Source organism: Erythrolamprus reginae, chromosome 1, assembly GCF_031021105.1.
Source record: "Erythrolamprus reginae isolate rEryReg1 chromosome 1, rEryReg1.hap1, whole genome shotgun sequence".
Classification (NCBI taxonomy): domain Eukaryota; kingdom Metazoa; phylum Chordata; class Lepidosauria; order Squamata; family Dipsadidae; genus Erythrolamprus; species Erythrolamprus reginae.
In genome coordinates, this window is record NC_091950.1 from 395,288,705 (window position 1) to 395,309,560 (window position 20,856).

The window sequence follows — 20,856 nt, forward strand, 5'->3', positions numbered from 1 at the left end:
TTAGCAGAGTCACTGAGTGTGTGCAGAGAGGGTGCACATGGAGGTTATAGATATCCATCTAATATCCACATAGACATGAGCAGTACCTCAAATAACCAGAGTACATACAATAACTTTATAAATATTATTTACATTAGACAAATAGCATAGTCAGTTCCAGTCCTAGTCATTTACATATTACAGTGTTTGCCTAATAGAGCACTGGGATGGGAAAGAACGGTGCCTGGAATAATAATAACAATGCATCCAATAGAACAGTGTTTCCCAACCTTGGGAACTTGAAGATATCTGGACTTCAACTCCCAGAATTCCCCAGCCAGCATTCGCTGGCTGGGGAATTCTGGGAGTTGAAGTCCAAATATCTTCAAGTTCCCAAGATTGGGAAACACTGCAATAGAATATCTGTAGATCTGAGTTGAACTGTGTGGTCTTTGGTGCTCTCTGAGCTTGGTTGTTTGCTTGCAGGTATTTCATTACCCAGCTAGAAACATAGAAACATAGAAGACAGACGGCAGAAAAAGACCTCATGGTCCATCTAGTCTGCCCTTATACTATTTTCTGTATTTTATCTTAGGATGGATATATGTTTATCCCAGGCATGTTTAAATTCAGTTACTGTGGATTTACCAACCACGTCTGCTGGAAGTTTGTTCCAAGCATCTACTACTCTTTCAGTAAAATAATATTTTCTCCCGTTACTTTTGATCTTTCCCCCAACTAACTTCAGATTGTGTCCCCTTGTCCTTGTGTTCACTTTCCTATTAAAAACACTTCCCTCCTGAACCTTATTTAACCCTTTGACATATTTAAATGTTTTGATCATGTCCCTGCTTTCCCTTCTGTCCTCCAGACTATACAGATTGAGTTCATTAAGTCTTTCCTGAAACGTTTTATGCTTAAGACCTTCCACCATTTTTGTAGCCCGTCTTTGGACCCGTTCAATTTTGTCAATATCTTTTTGTAGGTGAGGTCTCCAGAACTGAACACAGTATTCCAAATGTGGTCTCACCAGCGCTCTATATAAGGGGATCACAATCTCCCTCTTCCTGCTTGTTATACCTCTAGCTATGCAGCCAAGCATCCTACTTGCTTTCCCTACCGCCTGACTGCATTGTTCACCCATTTTGAGACTGTCAGAAATCACTACCCCTAAATCCTTTTCTTTTGAAGTATTTGCTAACACAGAACTGCCAATACAATACTGCCGCCCCTCTCCGTGATGTTTTCTAGTTGGATAACAAAACATCTGCAAGCAAAGAACACAGCTAAGAGAGCACCAAGGTTTCCATAATGTTATATCCTTAAGTGTGTGGCTTAGAAATTAACCCATTATTTTTCTTTAAAAAGCAGCTTTGTTATAGAGGGATTCTGTCAGTTTTGCTGGTTTAGAAGTGAATTAATTCAGTGAGGGGTAATCTATGTGTGAATGCAACCATAGTGTTGGAAGGGATCTTAGACAACATCCAGTCTCCCAATTAGCCAGAGGTGTCAATACAGCTTCCTTGACTAAATTGCTGTTTAAGCTCCACCAGGGGGTTGGTTTGGTGTAAGTGTTTCAGGCTAAAAATAAGAAGACTGAGGGTTCTAGGCCAGCCTTAGGCACAAAGCCACCCTGGTGACCTTCTCTCAACCCTAGGAAGCAGACAGTGGGAGGCCACTTTTGAAACACCTTGCCAAGAAAACTGAAAGGACTTGTTCATGAAATCTTCAAGAGCAGACCCAATTAAATGAAAGGGAGGGGGACTTTCCAGCAAAGAGATCCCCCTCTATTCCATTCCATTCTATTCCATTCCATTCCATCTCTATTATGTTCTATTCTATTCTATTCCTATCCCTATGCCCATCCCCATCCCCATCCCCATCCCTATCCCTATCTACCGGTTCTGTGGTTGTCGCTCGGTGGGCATGGCAAAATCTCAATTCCCACCCCACGGATGTGGTATTTGCAGGCTCTCCGAACTACTCAAAATTTCCGCTGAATTTCACTCCTGCATTAAGCCAAATATGGCTTATTTGTTCGGGCAGATCAGACCAAGCAGGAAGAGGGAGATTGTGATCCCGCTGTATAGAGCGCTGGTGAGACCACACTTGGAATACTGTGTTCAGTTCTGGAGACCTCACCTACAAAAAGATATTGATAAAGTTGAACAGGTCCAAAGACGGGCTACAAGAATGGCGGAAGGTCTTAAGCATAAAACGTATCAGGAAAGACTTAATGAACTCAATCTGTATAGTCTGGAGGACAGAAGGGAAAGGGGGGGACATGATCGAAACATTTAAATATGTTAACGGGTGAAATAAGGTTCAGGAGGGAAGTGTTTCTAATAGGAAAGTGAACACAAGAACAAGGGGACACAATCTGAGGTTAGTTGGGGGGAAGATTAGAAGTAACGTGAGAAAATATTATTTCACTGAAAGAGTAGTAGATTCTTGGAAGAAACTTCCAGCAGACGTGGTTGGTAAATCCACAGTAACTAAATTTAAACATGCCTGGGATAAACATATATCCATCCTAAGATAAAATACATAAAAGACCATGAGGTCTTTTTCCGCCGTCAATCTTCTATGTTTCTATATTCCTAAATACAGCTATTCTATTTTAAAAAACAAGATCTTCTTGATTACATGAATGTAGTTTTTGTCATGTTTTTATTTTAGGGGATTTTCTTTCTAACTCAGTTTTCCTCCCTTTATCTACCAGGCTTCGGGGCTGTCCAAATGGCTAGGGAATCAAATGACACCACTGCAAACAATTCCTCCCTGGGCTATTGCAGTTGTTCTCTCTATTGTCATCGCCATTTTCACCGAATGTACCAGCAACGTGGCCACAGCCACCCTTTTCCTGCCCGTCTTTGCATCATTGGTAAAGCCCTTTTCATGGATGACATTCATTTTGGAATTTTTGCTTTATAATGCATCACACAACCACTCCAGTAAGGGGCATGAATGATCCACAGCCTTCTTCTGGATTCGGTGCTTGGGGATCTTGCAGTGTTTTTTATGGGATCAGATTCAGTTTGCAGCTCCAAGAGTGATTATTCTTTGATTAATTGAAAGCAGCAGGACCAAACGGATGATTTGTTGCTTTGATAACTTAATCAATGTGCATAGTCCTAAAGATGATGATCCATTACTAAAGTAACATATGCACAATATTTCAACAGAAGGAATAGAAAAGGTAAGAAAGTAAAATCAAGGTAGAAGGTACATTTATTTCAGTTATGTATTTATGTATTTATAGCTATGTTCATAAAATAATACATTATATATATACAGTGTATATCTCACATGTTTTTGGTGAATTTTTAAAATTAAGGGAGACTAGGGTAGCGCTATTTTGGCCTTGTTCTGGCCTCATCCAACAGAATATATGTGTGTATGTATGTATGTATGTATGTATGTATGTATGTATGTATGTATGTCACATATTTTTTTTGCTGAATTTGAAAATTAAGGCAGACTAGGATAGATCTATTTCGGCCTTATTTTGGCCTCATCAGCTAGCCATACCCACTGGGACTTGAACCTGCAACATTTGCCTTGTAAGGCAGAGAATTATCCTCTAGGCTACAGTATCCAATCCCTTCAGCTCTGCACCAGGGAAGGGTTACATATTTTTGTGTCGAATCACCCTGGTGTATTGAAGGAACATCACAGCTCCTTTTTTGCCTCTCGGCCCAATCCAGGGCCATTTATATATATATGTATATATATATATATATGTACTGCTCAAAAAAATAAAGGGAACACTTAAGCAACAGAATATAACTCCAAGTAAAACAAACTTCTGTGAAATCAAACTGTCTATTTAGGAAGCAACACTGATTGACAACCAATTTCACATGTTGTATTCAATACACATAAGTATTCAATGAGAATATTTCATTCATTCAGATCTAGGATGTGTTCTTTGAGTGTTCCCTTTATTTTTTTGAGCAGTGTATAATGTATGTATATATATAAAATGTATATGATAATACAATATAGGTATCACATGTTTTTGCAGGGCAATATACCAGGGCAATACACCAGGGTGATCCGATAGAAAAAAAAATAATACATTTTTTATATATATATATATATATATATATATATATATATATATATATATATATATATATATAATGTATATATATAATATAGTATTATTGTATGAACATAGCTATAAATACATAACTGAAATAAATGTACCTTCTACTGCTGTTTACTCTTGATTTCACTTTTTCCTTTTCCTATTCCTTAGGTTGAAATATTGTGTGCATATTATAGATTAGATTAGATTAGATTTATTGGATTTATATGCTGCCCCTCTCCGCAGACTCGGGGCGGCTCACAACAATGGCAAAAACAGTACATAGTGACAAATCCAATACCCACCAATCCAATTACAATTTTAGGTTAAGAAATTCATAAAAACAACCCCAATATATTTATTTATTTATTTATTTATTATTTATTTATTTATTATTTATTTATTACTTAGATTTGTATGCCGCCCCTCTCCGAAGACTCGGGGCGGCTCACAACACGTAGAAACAAATCATAAATAATCTAACAATTTAAAATATTAAAGATTTTAAAAAGACCCCATATACTAACAGACATACACACAAGCATACCATATATAAATTAAACATGCCCAGGGGAAGATGTTTCAGTTCCCCCATGCCTGACGGCAAAGGTGGGTTTTAAGGAGTTTACGGAAGGCAGGAAGAGTAGGGGCAGTTCTAATCTCCGGGGGGAGTTGGTTCCAGAGGGCCGGTGCCGCCACAGAGAAGGCTCTTCCCCTGGGGCCCGCCAACCGACATTGTTTAGTTGACGGGACCCGGAGAAGGCCCACTCTGTGGGACCTAATCGGTCGCTGGGATTCGTGCGGCAGGAGGCAGTCTCGGAGATATTCTGGTCCAATGCCATGAAGGGCTTTAAAGGTCATAACCAACACTTTGAATTGTGACCGGAAACTGATCGGCAGCCAATGCAGACTGCGGAGTGATGGTGAAACATGGGCATACCTAGGTAAGCCCATGACTGCTCTTGCAGCTGCATTCTGCACGATCTGAAGTTTCTGAACACTTTTCAAAGGTAGCCCCATGTAGAGAGCATTACAGTAGTCGATATAAAAAACAAGCACACAATCAATCAAACACCAAAACAACATGGGCAAGGGGGAGATGTTTCAGTTATATTATATATATATAATCAGCAAAAATATATTACACACATGCACACACAAAAATAATACCAGATCTGCTAACTAAATAAGCCAACATTTCTTACAGCATTCTTGCAGCAAAGTAGCCTTGGTTAATTTTTTTTTTCTGATGTTCCACCTTGTGTGAAATTTAGTTTAGGGTTCAGTGTTTATGCGACTTCAGACAATGGGTAAATTCAGAAACCAGGTGACGCATGTTATGTGAACAAAACAATGGAACAGGATGTTAGAATAGGGGATTGAGCCAGCATGACCATGAAAACAATAGCATTGAAGATGACTTTGGAAGAACAAGGGAGTAAAGCAGATTTCAATGGAAGGGAAAATAAAGAAGGACACAAATATTGAGGGAGCTTTTGAATTGATGACTAAATATTTATGTTCCCTTTGTATATGGAGCCAATATTTCTCAGAGCCATTGCCCTAGAGCAGTGATGGTGAACCTTTTTTTCCTTGGGTGCTGAAAGAGTGTAGGTATGCACTATCACGTATGCACGAGAGCCCACCCCCATAATTCAATGCCTGGGGAGGGCGAAAATAGCTTCCCCTGCCCTCCAGAAGCTGGAAATGGCCTGTTCCTTGACTTCTGGTGGGCCCAGTAGGCTCGTGTTTCACCCTCCCAAGGCTCCAAAGGCTTCCCTGAAGCCAGGGGAGAGTACAATCACACTCCTTCATCCCCCCCCCCCCCCCGAGGCTCTCTGGAAGCCAATAACGCCCTCCCAAAGCCTCTGTTTGAGCCAAAAATCAGCTGGCTGGCACACACATGCATGTTGGAGCTGAGCTAGGGCAACAGCTCGCATGCCAGCAGTTATGGCTCCACGTGCCACCTGTGGCACCCGTGCGATATGTTCACCATCACTGCCCTAGAGGAAGGTTGTCAAACTTGCATCATCACAGCAATGTCATGTGACGTATCACAACTTTCCTCCCTTCGCTAAAGCGGGCATGGGTGTGGTTAGCACGTGACACAACTGTCCCGTGGGCTGTGAATTTGACAACCCTGCCCTATAGCTTGCTTCATTTTTTCAGTATTATTATTATTATTATTATTATTATTATTATTATTATTATTATTTATTGGATTTCTATGCCGCCCCTCTCCGCAGACTCGGGGCGGCGCACAGCAATACTAAAAACAATGTATAACAAAACTAATAATTAAAAGTCATTAAAAACCCCTTATTAAAAAACAAAACATACACATGCATAAACTGTATAGACCTGGGGGAGACAGCTCAATTCCCCCATGCCTGGCGGCAGAGGTGGGTTTTAAGAAGTTTATGAAAGACAAGGAGGGTGGGGGCAATTCTAATCTCCGGGGGGAGCTGTTTCCAGAGGGTTGGGGCCACCACAGAGAAGACTCTTCGCCTGGGTCCCGCCAGACGACATTGTTTAGTCGACGGGACCCGGAGAAGGCCAACTCTGTGGGACCTAACCGGTCGCTGGGATTCGTGTGGCAGAAGGCGGTCTCGGAGATATCCTGGCCCGATGCCATGAAGAGCTTTATAGGTCATAACCAACACTTTGAATTGTGACCGAAAACTGATCGGCAACCAGTGCAGTGTTGGTGCGACATGGGCATACCTAGGGAAACCCAGTACCATTTGATCACAAGATAAAATTCTTTATTGCCCAGATGTGATTGAGCACACAAGGAATTTGTCTCCTGTGCATACGTGCAGCAACTATTATTGTATAGGAGGAGTATGTGAAGGCAGGAATATTTTTTGATGTAAAAATTGCTGCTTTCAGGACTTCCTCCTAACCTGGAGAGAGAGCCATTGTTTTGAATCGCAACCTGTCAGAGAGAATAGTTTAATAATGTATCAGTCCTGCCTAACAACTTTTTATGCCAAGGCTCTGCTAATATGGGACAGCCTGTGCTTCTGAAATTATTTTGTTCTTTTTCTGGTGTGGCAGTCAAGAGACCCATATACATTAATTTGGTCCTTTAAGACACAATGATGTCATCAACCTTGAGTTTTGAAAGGAGTACAAAATGCTTGGTCGGCTCCACCAACTGTTTCCCTAATGTTGTGTTTCTGCTCTGGAAGTGATTTTAGAATGGATAGTGGGAGTCTCTAAAAACATTCCTTTGCTGCTTTAAACCAGCACATCTTTCCACATGTCAGTTCAATACTGTAAATATTTCTCTCCCTTTTGTTCCCGTTCCTTCTCTCTTCCTATCTAGTCACAGTCCATTGAAGTCAACCCTTTGTACATCATGATCCCAGGCACTCTCAGTGCTTCATTCGCCTTCATGCTTCCTGTAGCAACCCCTCCAAACGCTATTGTATTCTCCTATGGCCATATCCACGTATCTGACATGGTAAGCTGGCAGTTTCGCTTTATTTATTTATTTATTGATTGATTGATTGGATTTGTATGCCGCCCCTCTCCGTAGACTCGGGGCGGCTAACAACCCTCTCCGTAGACTCGGGGCGGCTAACAACAGTAATAAAAATAGAAATCCAATATTACAACAGTTAAAACCCTTATTATAAAACCAAACATACATACAGACATACCATGCATAAAATTGTAAAGGCCTAGGGGGAAAGAGTATCTCAATTCCCCCATGCCTGGCAGCAGAGGTGGGTTTTAAGAAGCTTACAAAAGGCAAGGAGGGTGGGGGGCAATTCTAATCTCTGGGGGGAGTTGGTTCCAGAGGGCCGGGGCCGCCACAGAGAAGGCTCTTCCCCTGGGTCTTTCAACCCAAGTTTCCATATCCAGGTTTTTAAAAAGGTTTTTTTTAATGTAGAGGTATTTTCAACATCCTAGGGGCCGAACAGTGTTGGGCTGCTGCCCAGATGGGGAGGAACGCAGTGAGTTAGCGAAAATGGAGCTCCACCCCAGAGCCATAGTTCCCTCTAAGCTGAGCAGCTGAGCAATCGCTCACTTAAAAATCATCATCAACTCAGAGTTTTCCAAACCTGCCCAGAAGCCGAGAGGGAAAGAGTGAGAGGGAAGGAGAGAGAGAGGAAGAGAGAGAAACAGACAGAAAAAAGAGAGGAAGGAAAAGAGAAAGAAAAAGAATGGGAGTAAGAAAGAGAGAAAGAAAATCAAAATCTAGTTTGAAACTAGCTCAACTATTTAAGTGGCATTTTGATATTGATAGAGTTGCCCTATTATGAGCTCACTGTTATAGACACACAGTACAGTATTTTATTTTGAAATTCTCTGAGGCAAAACAGGGTGGGTTTTTTGTTTGTTTGTTTGTTTATTTATTTATTTATTTATTATTTCTGTGCCGCCCAGTCCCAAAGGGACTGCCGCTCAGACACTATACTTTTCCGCCCCCCCCCCCCCAAAAAAAATTAGAGGGAACACTGCCCAGAGCACCCAATTTGCACTGAAAGTTGAAAGAAAATGCAGGGCATCCTGCATAAGCCACGCCCACAGTGTGGTAGTAAAAATTCTGGTAGCCCTTCACTGGGGCCAAACTAAATATAAAAGCTGTAATTATTTATTTGATTGAAAAGGATTTAAGTTATCAAGTCTACACTGTAATTCTGTGTACGCTACCTTTGAGTTAGTAATGTTATAATAACTTCAAGGATATATCCAATTATTTATTTATTTATTTATTTATTTTATTATTTAGATTTGTATGCCGCCCCTCTCCGAAGACTCGGGGCGGCTCACAACAATTGACAGGAATATAGAATATAGAAATGAAATCCATTTTTAAAGTTTTTTGTTCAGTCTAATTTTCATTCCTGGGTTTTTCTGATGTTCTTCCATGGAAAAAGTAACCAGATCTGACTTTTGTTTGATTTTCAGTATCCAACAGGGTAAAGCTAAGGGTTGGGTGGCCAATGCATTTTGGTTTACATTGGCTCAAATAAAACACATTTTTTTCATTCTGAACTTGCTTTCTTTTGGGAGTACGTCTTTAGGCACATCACTCAAAGTGCTTATGTGTCTGTCAGAAAAAGCACTACACACCTGTTGTATAAAAAGGCTCACACAAGAGGCAGTGTTTGTAAAGCTGGGTAAATGTTTCTTCTACTGGAATGTACACTTAAATAAACGTACTGTTCTGGGGGGGAAATGGATTTATTCTTATTTTGAAAAATAAAGCTAGAGTTTCAATTTGGTGTCCAAGTGTAAAATTTGAGGCACTCCTACTACTAATTTAGAACTTGTTGAAATACCACATTTTACTTTTTGTAAAGTAGGATATAAATAAATTACGGTTAGGCCCAGAAAGCTCAGTAGTTGTTCAGGGATATATGCATTCTAACCTTCCAGTTTCCCAAGAAATCTAATGTTGTAACTCCCACTTTAAAGGCAAATTAGGAATGAGCAGTAACAAAATGGACCAAAAGCTCCCATCCTATCCCACCGCAGCTTTTCCAAGCTACTCCTCCAATTCAGCAGCATCGGATTTTTTTATCTTTAGAATAAAATAGGTGTGTATATACACTGCTCAAAAAAAATAAAGGGAACACTCAAAGAACACATCCTAGATCTGAATGAATGAAATATTCTCATTGAATACTTTGTTCTGTACAAAGTTGAATGTGCACAACAGCGTGTGAAATTGATTGTTAATCAGTGTTGCTTCCTAAGTGGACAGTTTGGTTTCACAGAAGTTTGATTGACTTGGAGTCATAGTTCCCTCTAAGCTGAGCAGTGAGCAATCGCTCACTTAAAAATCATCATCAACTCAGAGTTTTCCAAACCTGCCCAGAAGCCGAGAGGGAAAGAGTGAGAGGGAAGGAGAGAGAGAGGAAGAGAGGAAGAGAGAGAAACAGATAGAAAAAAGAGAGGAAGGAAAAGAGAAAGAAAAAGAATGGGAGTAAGGAAGAGAGAAAGAAAATCAAAATCTAGTTTGAAACTAGCTCAGCTATTTAAGTGGCATTTTGATATTGATAGAGTTGCCCTATTATGAGCTCACTGTTATAGACACACAGTACAGTATTTTATTTTGAAATTCTCTGAGGCAAAACAGGGTGGGTTTTTTATTTGTTTGTTTGTTGTTGTTGTTTGTTTATTTGTTTGTGTTTTTGTTTTTTGTTTGTTTATTTATTTATTTATTATTTCTGTGCCGCCCAGTCCCAAAGGGACTGCCGCTCACACTATACTTTTCCGCCCACCCCCCAAAAAAATTAGAGGGAACACTGCTTGGAGTTATATTGTGTTGTTTAAGTGTTCCCTTTATTTATTTGAGCAGTATATATATATATGGTTGGTTTTCCTGTTGAAACCATTTCTCCTGTCTGATGAAACCTAACAAGGTTGAAATAGATCTATAATAGGCTCCTTTCCTTTTTACTTATTAGCAAAAATATGTAAATATCTATCTATCTATCTATCTATCTATCTATCTATCTATCTATCTATCTATGATGATTGGAGCAATCTTTCATAATATTGAGTCTCAGTTAAATCTGACTCTAGTTTGTAAGTGAGAAGTTCAGAAGGTCCAATGCTAGAATTCCCTCCCAGGGACGGTGTTAAGTTCTGAACGGAGGGGGAAGTTGTTTCTACTCATTTTGTTCTTTGGAATTTCCCAGAATATGCAAAAGGGGGAGCAAAGGGTACTTGTACAACATATTCCTGGAACAGGAAGAATGGTGTGATTCCCTCCCTGTTGTCAAAATGTCACAACTGACATGGGCCTTATGAGACTCCTCCTCTCGCCTGCTCTATGAATGAGCCACAGAACCTTTGGACTGCTCAATGTTTTCTTTGCTTTTCTCTCCCTCCCAGGTTAAAACTGGAATCGTGATGAACATCATCGGAGTCATTTGCGTAAGTCTGGCCATCAACAGCTGGGGGCGGGCCATGTTCCGTTTAGACACGTTCCCTTCATGGGCAAACGACACCATCGGGAAGTGAAAGCAAAGCCCAAAAGCCTTCTGCACTTTGTATGGACGTCCTGTTCTTCTCTCGGCCCCAGATCTTTTCTCAAACCTTAGTTAGCCCACTGAGGTCCATTTTTTGGCCCTGAGTTGGGGCAGACCACTTGGAAAGCATTCCAGCCGCGCCTACACATTTGCGCTGCTTCCAGAAGAACCTCCGAGCAAACATCTCAGTGGCATCTCCTGCAGCCAGAGGTTGCCCAGCTGTGTTTCCAGGAGTGGAATGCGGGTTCTTTAGAGAAAACGTGGAGGCAAAAGCTGCTGTGCCTAAATATAGGAGGAAAGTGGCCTCAGAACAAACTCAATCTATGGTCATTAAGGAAAACTGGGAGTATGTCAAGCTCAGGCCTGATTAATTCCCTACACTGTCTGTGATGGGTCTGCAAGTTAACCATTTTACGTGTGAATCCTGCTGCCCGACTAAACTCACTCACTCAGGCAAATCTTGTCTGGGAAGACCCATCAAATGTCCCAAGACAAGAAGAATGTTTTGTTTTCCACCCTGGCGTGCTCATCTGGACTCTATGGGTTTACAGCAGCCTGCTGTGTTCTGATTTTGGTAGTTCCCAGCCAGGCAGAAATGCAATTGTGTCTTCCCAACCCGTTTGCAGGCCCAGGGCTACGCAGGGGCTAGTGAAAAAGCACAGAAGGGGATATGGATGGGCAGGGGTGATCTTGAAAGGGAGAAAGTAAATGCAAAAGAGCCAGAGCTAAACACAGGTAGCTTAATATATTTAATGTTATTTAAATTGCCTTGAAATCAATGCAATGCAATTTGCATTTTGTGCATCTGACAAAACATACATTTTACATATGTGCCTTGGAACTCGGTGGCTGGAAGGCAGCAGGTGAGCTGTTGGGTAAAATCTTCTCTTTGAGAAAAGAGGAAGAGAAGATCGCCTTTAAAATGCTACATAAATATTCATGGACAACATCTGGAGTATCCTCATATACATACTATTTCTTCCCATTCGTTCTTCTCGCCTGGCTTTCTGCGCATGAGAAGTCATGATTTCAAAGGTTCCTTTGCAAGAGACAGAAGGAAGGGCACTCGGAACACAAATCTATAAAGCAGATGTTTACAATTTTTTTTTCATATAGTAGCTTGCCTGGCTTTTGGAAACTTGCAGGAATGAATGTCACAAAATAATCATTTTTTAAAAAAAAATTGATGAACTTCTTTGATGTTTTTCCATGCTGTCTTCAATCAGTATGAATGATTTTAAAATAAATTGTGATTCCTCAGTTAAAGATCCAACGATACTTAAACTTCCAATTCTGACAAATGTTTCTGTGGCAAAGTTGAATAGTTTTACTCTTGACTAATGGATAGGCAGGACCTGATTCATACACTGAGCCAAACCATCATATGGTTTGCTGTGTTTCAACATAGCACGTTGGATGAATTTGGCTATTGTGACTTAACTTGCAGTGTAAATGCATGAACAGCCATATGATCATTGAAATAGCTTATCCTGCCCAACTTTGCTAATGATTGCATAACAAATGGGATTGCATTGCCTTCCAATAAGGCATGGAGATTTCTGGTCATATAACTCCCGAGAAGAGACCAAAGGGTGATAGCTACCTCCTACCTTCCCCCATTTCATATAGGTTCAACCATAACATATCTAGCTATTCATTTTGTGAACTGGCACCATCATCTTACCTGGTGCTTGAGGGAGTAGAAGCTGTGTACTCTAAAAGACCTTGCAGGATCCCACCTCCTGGTGAAGGGTCTCAGTGTAGACCTACTTTGATGGGTACTGTTCAATTGTTCCTTTTTTAAAGTTCTCTTTTTAAAAATGTTTTATCTTTCATGAGCTTGTAGCCAAGATTTTGTTGTTCTAACTTAATTATTGTTTAAAAAATAAAAGCATTAATGGTTTCACCAACCCAAGCTGGTTCTTGTCATCTGTCTTTGCCACTGCTGAGTTGTTTCAAAGAATAGCATTATAGAAACATAGAAGATTGACGGCAGAAAAAGACCTCATGGTCCATCTAGTCTGCCCTTATACTATTTCCTGTATTTTATCTTAGGATGGATATATGTTTATCCCAGGCATGTTTAAATTCGGTTACTGTGGATTTACCAACCACATCTGCTGGAGGTTTGTTCCAAGCATCTACTACTCTATATTCAGACAACTTTTCCTATCACCTGATAAAGGAAATAAATCCAAGATTGGGGACACTTCTGAAGATGCGGCTACACAATTTCCTCCCACCCTCTTTTCCTTTTCTTTCTCTATGTTACCAGTGTCCAAAGGCTTCGTATAGGCCAGTGTTTCCCAACCTTGACAACTTGGAAGATATCTGGACTTCAACTCCCAGAAGTCCCCAGCCAGCATTCACTGGCTGGGGACTTCTGGGAGTTGAAGTTCAGATATCTTCAAGTTGTCAAGGTTGGGAAACACTGGTATAGGCCCTACTCTTACACAATTTGTAAAAAACCTAGAAAGCATTTAAACCATTACTTTGATACTATACTGCACCTCAGAATTTAGATACAATGGGTAAAAAAAGGCAACAGGAGAATCCAGTGCTAACTCTTCATTTTTCATAAGTCTTCAAATAACTTGCAGTGATGATAATGGACTCCTCTGGAGGTTACTTATAGTATTTCATCCTTTCAAAGAGCTAATACAAGAGCAACCGGTTCTGACAATCTCTGAGGAGAGTTCTCTAAACCAGGGGTAGGCAAAGTTGGCTCTTCTATGACCTGTGAACTTCAACTCCCAGAATCCATGATTGGCTCAGGAATTCTGGGAGTTGAAGTCCACAAGTCATAGAAGAGCCAACTTTGCTTACCCCTGCTCTAAATCATTGTTTCTCAGTCTACATATATTAAAGGTGCTGAGTTTGAGAAATGCCACAATAGAATAGAACAGAACAGAATAGAATAGCCAAGTATGATTGGACAAATAAGGGATTAATCTTGGTGCACATGCTCTTAGTGTACACAATCTAGAACTGAACACACTCAAAACCATAGAAATGGTGATAGACTTTAGGAGAAACCCTTCCACCTCTCACAATACTAGACAACACAGTATCAACAGTGGAGACCTTCAAATTTCTAGGTTCTATCATATCTCAAGACCTAAAATGGTCACCTAACATCAAAAACATCATCAAAAAAGCACAACAAAGAATGTTCTTTCTGCGCCAGCTCAGGAAGCTCAAACTGCCCAAGGAGCTGCTGATACAGTTCTACAGAGGAATCATTGAGTCTGTCATCTGCACCTCCATAACTGTCTGGTTTGGTTCTGCAACCCAACAGGACCGACACAGACTTCAGAGGAGAATCAGAACTGCAGAAAAAGCAATTGCTGCCAACCTGCCTACCATTGAGGACCTGTATACTGCACGAGTCAAAAAGAGGGCGGGGAAAATATTTACTGACCCCTCACATCCTGAAAACAAACTCTTTCAACTCCTACCCTCAAAACGTCGCTACAGAGCACTGCACACCAAGACAACTAGACACAAGAACAGTTTTTTTCCAAACGCCATCACTCTACTAAACAAATAATTCCCTCAACACTGTTAGACTTTCTACTAAATCTGCACTTCTATTCTACTAGTTTTTCTCATCATTCCTATCACCCATTTCCTCCCATGTTGACTGTATGACTGTAAATTGTTGCTTATATCCTAAGATTTTTATTAATATTGCTTCTTCATTGCTTATTTGACCTCTAGGACCATCATTAAGTGTCGTACCACATGATTCTTGACAAATGTATATTTTCTTTTATGTACGCTGAGAGCATATGCACCAAGATAAATTCCTTGTGTGTCCAATCACACTTGACCAATAAAATTCTATTCTATTCTATTCTAAAAGAAAAGATATGTCTGTCAAGAATCATAAGGTACAACACTTAATGATAGTCCGGATACAAATAAGCAATGAAATCATATAAGGAACCAGTCAATATAAATTGTAAGGATACAAGCAACAAAGTTACAGTCATACATTTGTGGGAGGATATGGGTGATGGAAACGATGAGATTAATAGTAGTGCAGATGTAGTAAATAGTTTGAAAGTGTTGAGGGAATTATTTGTTTAACAGAGTGCTTGCATTCAGGACTTGTATCTAGTTGTTCTGGTGTGTATACCAACCTAATCCATCTGATAAAGCAACAGAAAATTGGCAGTTTGTTGTTGGATCTTTTAGTTGACTCTAAGAGGTAGATTACCCAATCCAAGACCAAAACCAGACATTGTTCCCAGAGACTGATACAAAGGGAGGGGTGTTAATTTATGAGAGTCTTGTAAAACGTGGCAATTACATGTACAATATATGAGGGTTTTTTTAAATAGTTCAACAGGCAATTTTGCCCTGATTGGAGCAGAAGAAAGCTGCAGGTAACTAACTTTCTTTAATATCTGCACATTCCATCAATTTGGCCTACAATCCTCTGTGGCACCTATTATTTTTGGGTTCAGTGCTCAAATTGCACCCATGTCTGGGAACACAGAAAAAAAGAATCTGAAACAGCTTCATTTTATGAGAGATCTGGCCAATGTTTGACATCAATATTTTTACATAATGCAAAAATTGCAGGAATGCTGGGTACACAGCAGTATAGTGGTGCCTCTACCTAAGAATGCCTCTACTTACAAACTTTTTTAGATAAGAACCGTGTGTTCAAGATTTGCCTCTTCTCAAGAACCTTTTTCCACTTACAAACCCGAGCCTCCGAAACTGTAACTGGAAAAGGCAGGGAGAAGCCTCCATGGGGCCTCTCTAGGAATCTCCCGGGAGGAAACAGGGCTGGAAAAGGCGGAGAGAAGCCTCTGTGGGGCCTCTCTATGAATCTCTTGGGAGGAAACAGGGCCAAAAAAGGCAGGGAGGAGCCTCCATGGGGCCTCTCTAGGAATCTCTTGGGAGGAAACAGGGCCAGAAAAGGCAGGGAGGAGCCTCCATGGGGCCTCTAGGAATCTCCTGGGAGAAAATGAGGCCTCCACCCTCCCTGTGGTTTCCCCAATCGCACGCATTATTTGCTTTTACATTGATTCCTATGGGAAAATTGCTTCCTCTTACAAACTTTTGTACTTAAGAACCTGATCGCGGAACGAATTAAGTTTGTAGGCAGTGGTAGCACTATAATTATTAATACAGGCACCACACCAAAGTGTTCAATACAAAAACACAGGACGGTATCTTGCTGAAAGAGAAATCAGCTCTATTTGCACCACATGCTAAATCGTAAAAGGTCTAGTGAAAGTTAACAATAGTGAAGCTTAGGTTGTTGGCGAAATGCATTACTAAATGTTTAACTGACCTAGATTAGAATGTTCTATATAGACCCAGCAATGTCGTGAGGTTTGTTATGTTCCTTCAATCAAATAAAATAAGAGCAGGACTTGTCAACCTTGGCAGCTTGAAAATATGTGAAGTTTTAACTCCTAGAATTCCCAAGCAAGCCAGGCTGGCTGGGGAATTCAGAGTTAAAATCCACACGTCTTCAAGCTGCCAAGATTGAAGAGGGAAACTTCACACCAAAATGAAAAGCACAATATACTAATAACAAAAGATTTAAGTACCAAAGCCCACTGCAACAATATAGCCAAGAAGGCTTCAACAGTTGTAAACCTAATCCTACGTAGCTTCTGCTTTGGCAATCTCACACTACTTACCAGAGCTTACAAAACTTTTGCCAGACCCATCCTCGAATACAGCTCATCTGTTTGGAACCCATATCGCATCTCAGACATTAACACCCTTGAAAATGTCCAAAGATACTTCACCAGAAGAGCCCTTCACTCCTCCACTCGAAATAGAATACCCTATGAGACTAGACTTTCAATCCTGGGCCTAGAAAGTTTAGAACTAAGACGCCTTAAACAAGATCTAAGTATTGCCCACAAGATCATATGCTGCAACATCCTGCCTGTCGCCGACTACTTCAGCTTCAACCACAACAACACAAGAGCACACAACAGATTTAACCGCTCCAAACTTGACTGTAAAAAATAAGAGTTCAGTAACCGAGTTGTCGAAGCGTGGAACTCATTACCGGACTCCATAGTGTCATCCCCAAACCCCCAACACTTGGATTATCCACAGTTGACCTATCCAGATTCCTAAGAGGTCACTAAGGGGTGAGTACAAGTGCACTAGAGTGCCTTCCGTCCCCTGTCCTATTGCTCTCCTATATCTCCTATACCTTTCTTCTATTCCTATATCTCTTCTTCTATTCTTTCATTGATATGTTCTATTACTATATCTTCTTTTCTATTATTTCTTAGATATATTTTACTATGAGTATCTCCTCTATAACCTTCATCATGTATTTTACTATGTGTATATAGATATACAGCGGTCCCCCGATTATCGCGAGGGTTCCGTTCCAGGACCCCTCGCGATGATCGGTTTTTCACGAAGTAGCGGTGCGGAAGTAAAAACACCATCTGCGCATGCGCAGATGGTGTTTTTACTTCCGCCGCAGCAGCGAGGAGCCGAAGATTGGGGTTTCCCCGCCGCCCACGCAAACTCCTCGCTGCTGCCGCGCCCGCCGCTTGTCCGCCCGCCGCTTGTCTGCCGCCTGCCTGCCTGCGCGCCCGCCCTTCGCCCGCCCACGCCGTTCGCTCGCGCCGCTTCCCAGCTGAGTCCTGAAGCGAACTTCCGCGTTTGGCTTCAGGACTCAGCTGGGAAGCGGCGCTGGGGTTTCCCCGCCGCCCACGCAAACTCCTCGCTGATGCCGCTCGCCCTCCCGCCAGCAAGAGGGGGAAGACCCAGGGAAGCCGCCCAGCAGCTGATCTGCCCGGCGCCATCTACGCATGCGTGGCCATAGAAAAAAGGGCACGCATGCGCAGATGGTGTTTTTACTTCCGGGTTGAAAAATCGCGATATAGCGTTTCGCAATGATCGAGATCGCGAAACTCGGGGGACCACTGTATACCCACTAAAACCCTCATTGTGTATTGGACAAAATAAATAAATAAAAATAAAATAAACAATAAACTGAGATCTATTAAGAAGCTTTTTTCCCCTAGAACTGTAAAGTAGAGACAACAACAGGGTGAGTCTGAAGAGAAAGCAGAAGCAGGAGACAAGACACAGGCAGAGCCAAAATCAGATTTGCAAGAATACACATTACTGAGTCAAGGTCATGTTATGACTACAGCAGGGCCCAGATTGGGGCAGAGGAAAAAAATTTATTTTAATACAAAGAAGACCCAGATTTAACTCAGTCCTGATCAATTATGTTGTACAAACACCAAAACACAATCAACTGTGTGGCAGTGTCCAAGCCTTATCTAGTCAGTTATGCCAAAATGATGCAAGAACCCACAACTGGAGATTGAGGCTGTATTCACAACTTTTAAAACTTAGTTACTAGATTAACCTATTATCTAGGTTTGCAAAATAGAGAACCATAGACGATAGGAGTTAAATATTTTTAGTATCCTCAAAGAAATATTGTCTCTAGAAGATTAAATCTGAAGAAACTGAAGAAAAATGCTAAGACTGATATATGGTTACCACAAAAGTGTACTATTTTTTTATTATGTTCCCCCCCCCCCCCAGCTGGACTGTAAAATGAAATTCTCCTTGAGATAGAAACATAGAAACATAGAACACTGACGGCAGAAAAAGACCTCATGGTCCATCTAGTCTGCCCTTATACTATTTCCTGTATTTTATCTTACAATGGATATATGTTTATCCTAGGCATGTTTAAATTCAGTTACTGTGGATTTACCAACCACATCTGCTGGAAGTTTGTTCCAAGGATCTACTACTCTTTCAGTGAAATAATATTTTCTCACGTTGCTTTTGATCTTTCCCCCAACTAACTTCAGATTGTGTCCCCTGGTTCTTGTGTTCACTTTCCTATTAAAAACACTTCCCTCCTGAACCTTATTTAACCATTTAACATATTTAAATGTTTCGATCCTGTCCCCCCTTTTCCTTCTGTCCTCCAGACTATACAGATTGAGTTCATTAAGTCTTTCCTGATACGTTTTATGCTTAAGACCTTCCACCACGATGAAGTGGACAAGGCCATTGGAGCTGTGAGTTCCGCCACCTGTTTACTGGATCCGTGTCCCTCCTGGCTGGTTTCGGCCAGCAGGGAGGTGACACGGAGCTGGGTCCAGGAGATTGTCAACGCTTCTTTGGGGAGGGGGTCCTTCCCGGATCCCTACAAGGAGGCACTTGTGCGCCCCCTCCTCAAGAAGCCTTCCCTGGACCCAGCCATTCTCAACAACTATCGACCAGTCTCCAACCTTCCCTTTATGGGGAAGGTTGTTGAGAAGGTGGTGGCGCTCCAGCTCCAGCGGTCCTTGGAAGAAGCCGATTATCTAGGTCCTCAGCAGTCAGGATTCAGGCCCGGCTACAGCATGGAAATTGCTTTGGTCGCGCTGATGGATGATCTCTGGCGGGCCCGGGACAGGGGTTTATCCTCTGTCCTGGTGCTTCTTGACCTCTCAGCGGCTTTCGATACCATCGACCATGGTATCCTTCTGCACCGGCTGGAGGGGTTGGGAGTGGGAGGCACTGTCCTTCAGTGGTTCTCTTCCTACCTCTCTGGTCGGTCGCAGTCGGTGTTAGTGGGGGGTCAGAGGTCGACCTCTAGGTTACTCCCTTGTGGGGTGCCTCAGGGGTCGGTCCTCTCCCCCCTACTATTTAATATCTACATGAAACCGCTGGGTGAGATCATCCAAGGGCATGGGGTGAGGTATCATCAGTATGCAGATGATACCCAGCTTTACATCTCCACCCCTTCTCCAGTCAGCGAAGCAGTGGAAGTGATGTGCCGGTGCCTGGAGGCTGTTGGGGTCTGGATGGGTGTCAACAGACTCAAGCTCAACCCGGAAAAGACGGAGTGGCTGTGGGTTTTGCCTCCCAAGGACAATTCCATCTGTCTGTCCATCACCCTGGGGGGGGAGTCACTAACCCCCTCAGAGAGGGTTCGCAACTTGGGCGTCCTCCTCGATCCACAGCTCACATTAGAGAAACATCTTTCAGCTGTGGCGAGGGGGGCGTTTGCCCAGGTTCGCCTGGTGCACCAGTTGCGGCCCTATTTGGACCGGGAGTCACTGCTCACAGTCACTCATGCCCTCATCACCTCGAGGCTCGACTACTGTAATGCTCTCTACATGGGGCTACCTTTGAAAAGTGTTCGGAAACTTCAGATCGTGCAGAATGCAGCTCCGAGAGCTATCATGGGCTTTCCTAAATTTGCCCATGTCACACCAACACTCCGCAGTCTGCATTGGTTGCCGATCAGTTTCCGGTCACAATTCAAAGTGTTGGTTATGACCTATAAAGCCCTTCATGGCACTGGACCAGAATATCTCCGGGACCGCCTTCTGCCGCACGAATCCCAGCGACCAGTTAGGTCCCACAGAGTTGGCCTTCTCCGGGTCCCGTCAACTAAACAATGTCGGTTTGCGGGACCCAGGGGAAGAGCCTTCTCTGTGGCGGCCCCGACCCTTTGGAACCAACTCCCCCCAGATATCAGAGTTGCCCCCATCCTCCTAGCCTTTCGTAAGCTCCTTAAAACCCACCTCTGTCATCAGGCATGGGGGAATTGACATGTTCCTTCCCCCTAGGCTTTAAAATTTATGCATGGTACGCTAGTGTGTATGATTGGTTTTTAACTTTTGGTGTTTTTTAAATTAATTTAAATATTGGATTTGTCTTACATTGTATTGCTATTGCTGTGAGCCGCCCCGAGTCCGCGGAGAGGGGCGGCATACAAATCTGTTTAAACTTAAACTTAAACTTAAACCATTCTTGCAGCCCGTCTTT

At 42.0% G+C, this 20,856-nt stretch overlaps 1 protein-coding gene across 1 annotated transcript in view; it reads left to right on the forward strand.

Moving 5' to 3' along the window:
* SLC13A5 (solute carrier family 13 member 5) overlaps nt 1-12,977 on the forward strand; it is a 53,384-nt gene extending 40,407 nt beyond the window's left edge. The window contains exons 10-12 of the mRNA XM_070735020.1: nt 2,702-2,863; nt 7,404-7,541; nt 10,931-12,977. Of these exons, the coding sequence (XP_070591121.1) occupies nt 2,702-2,863; nt 7,404-7,541; nt 10,931-11,059 (429 nt within the window). The 3' untranslated portion in view covers nt 11,060-12,977. The remainder of the gene's footprint in view (nt 1-2,701; nt 2,864-7,403; nt 7,542-10,930) is intronic.
* Nucleotides 12,978-20,856: the final 7,879 nt, after the last annotated feature.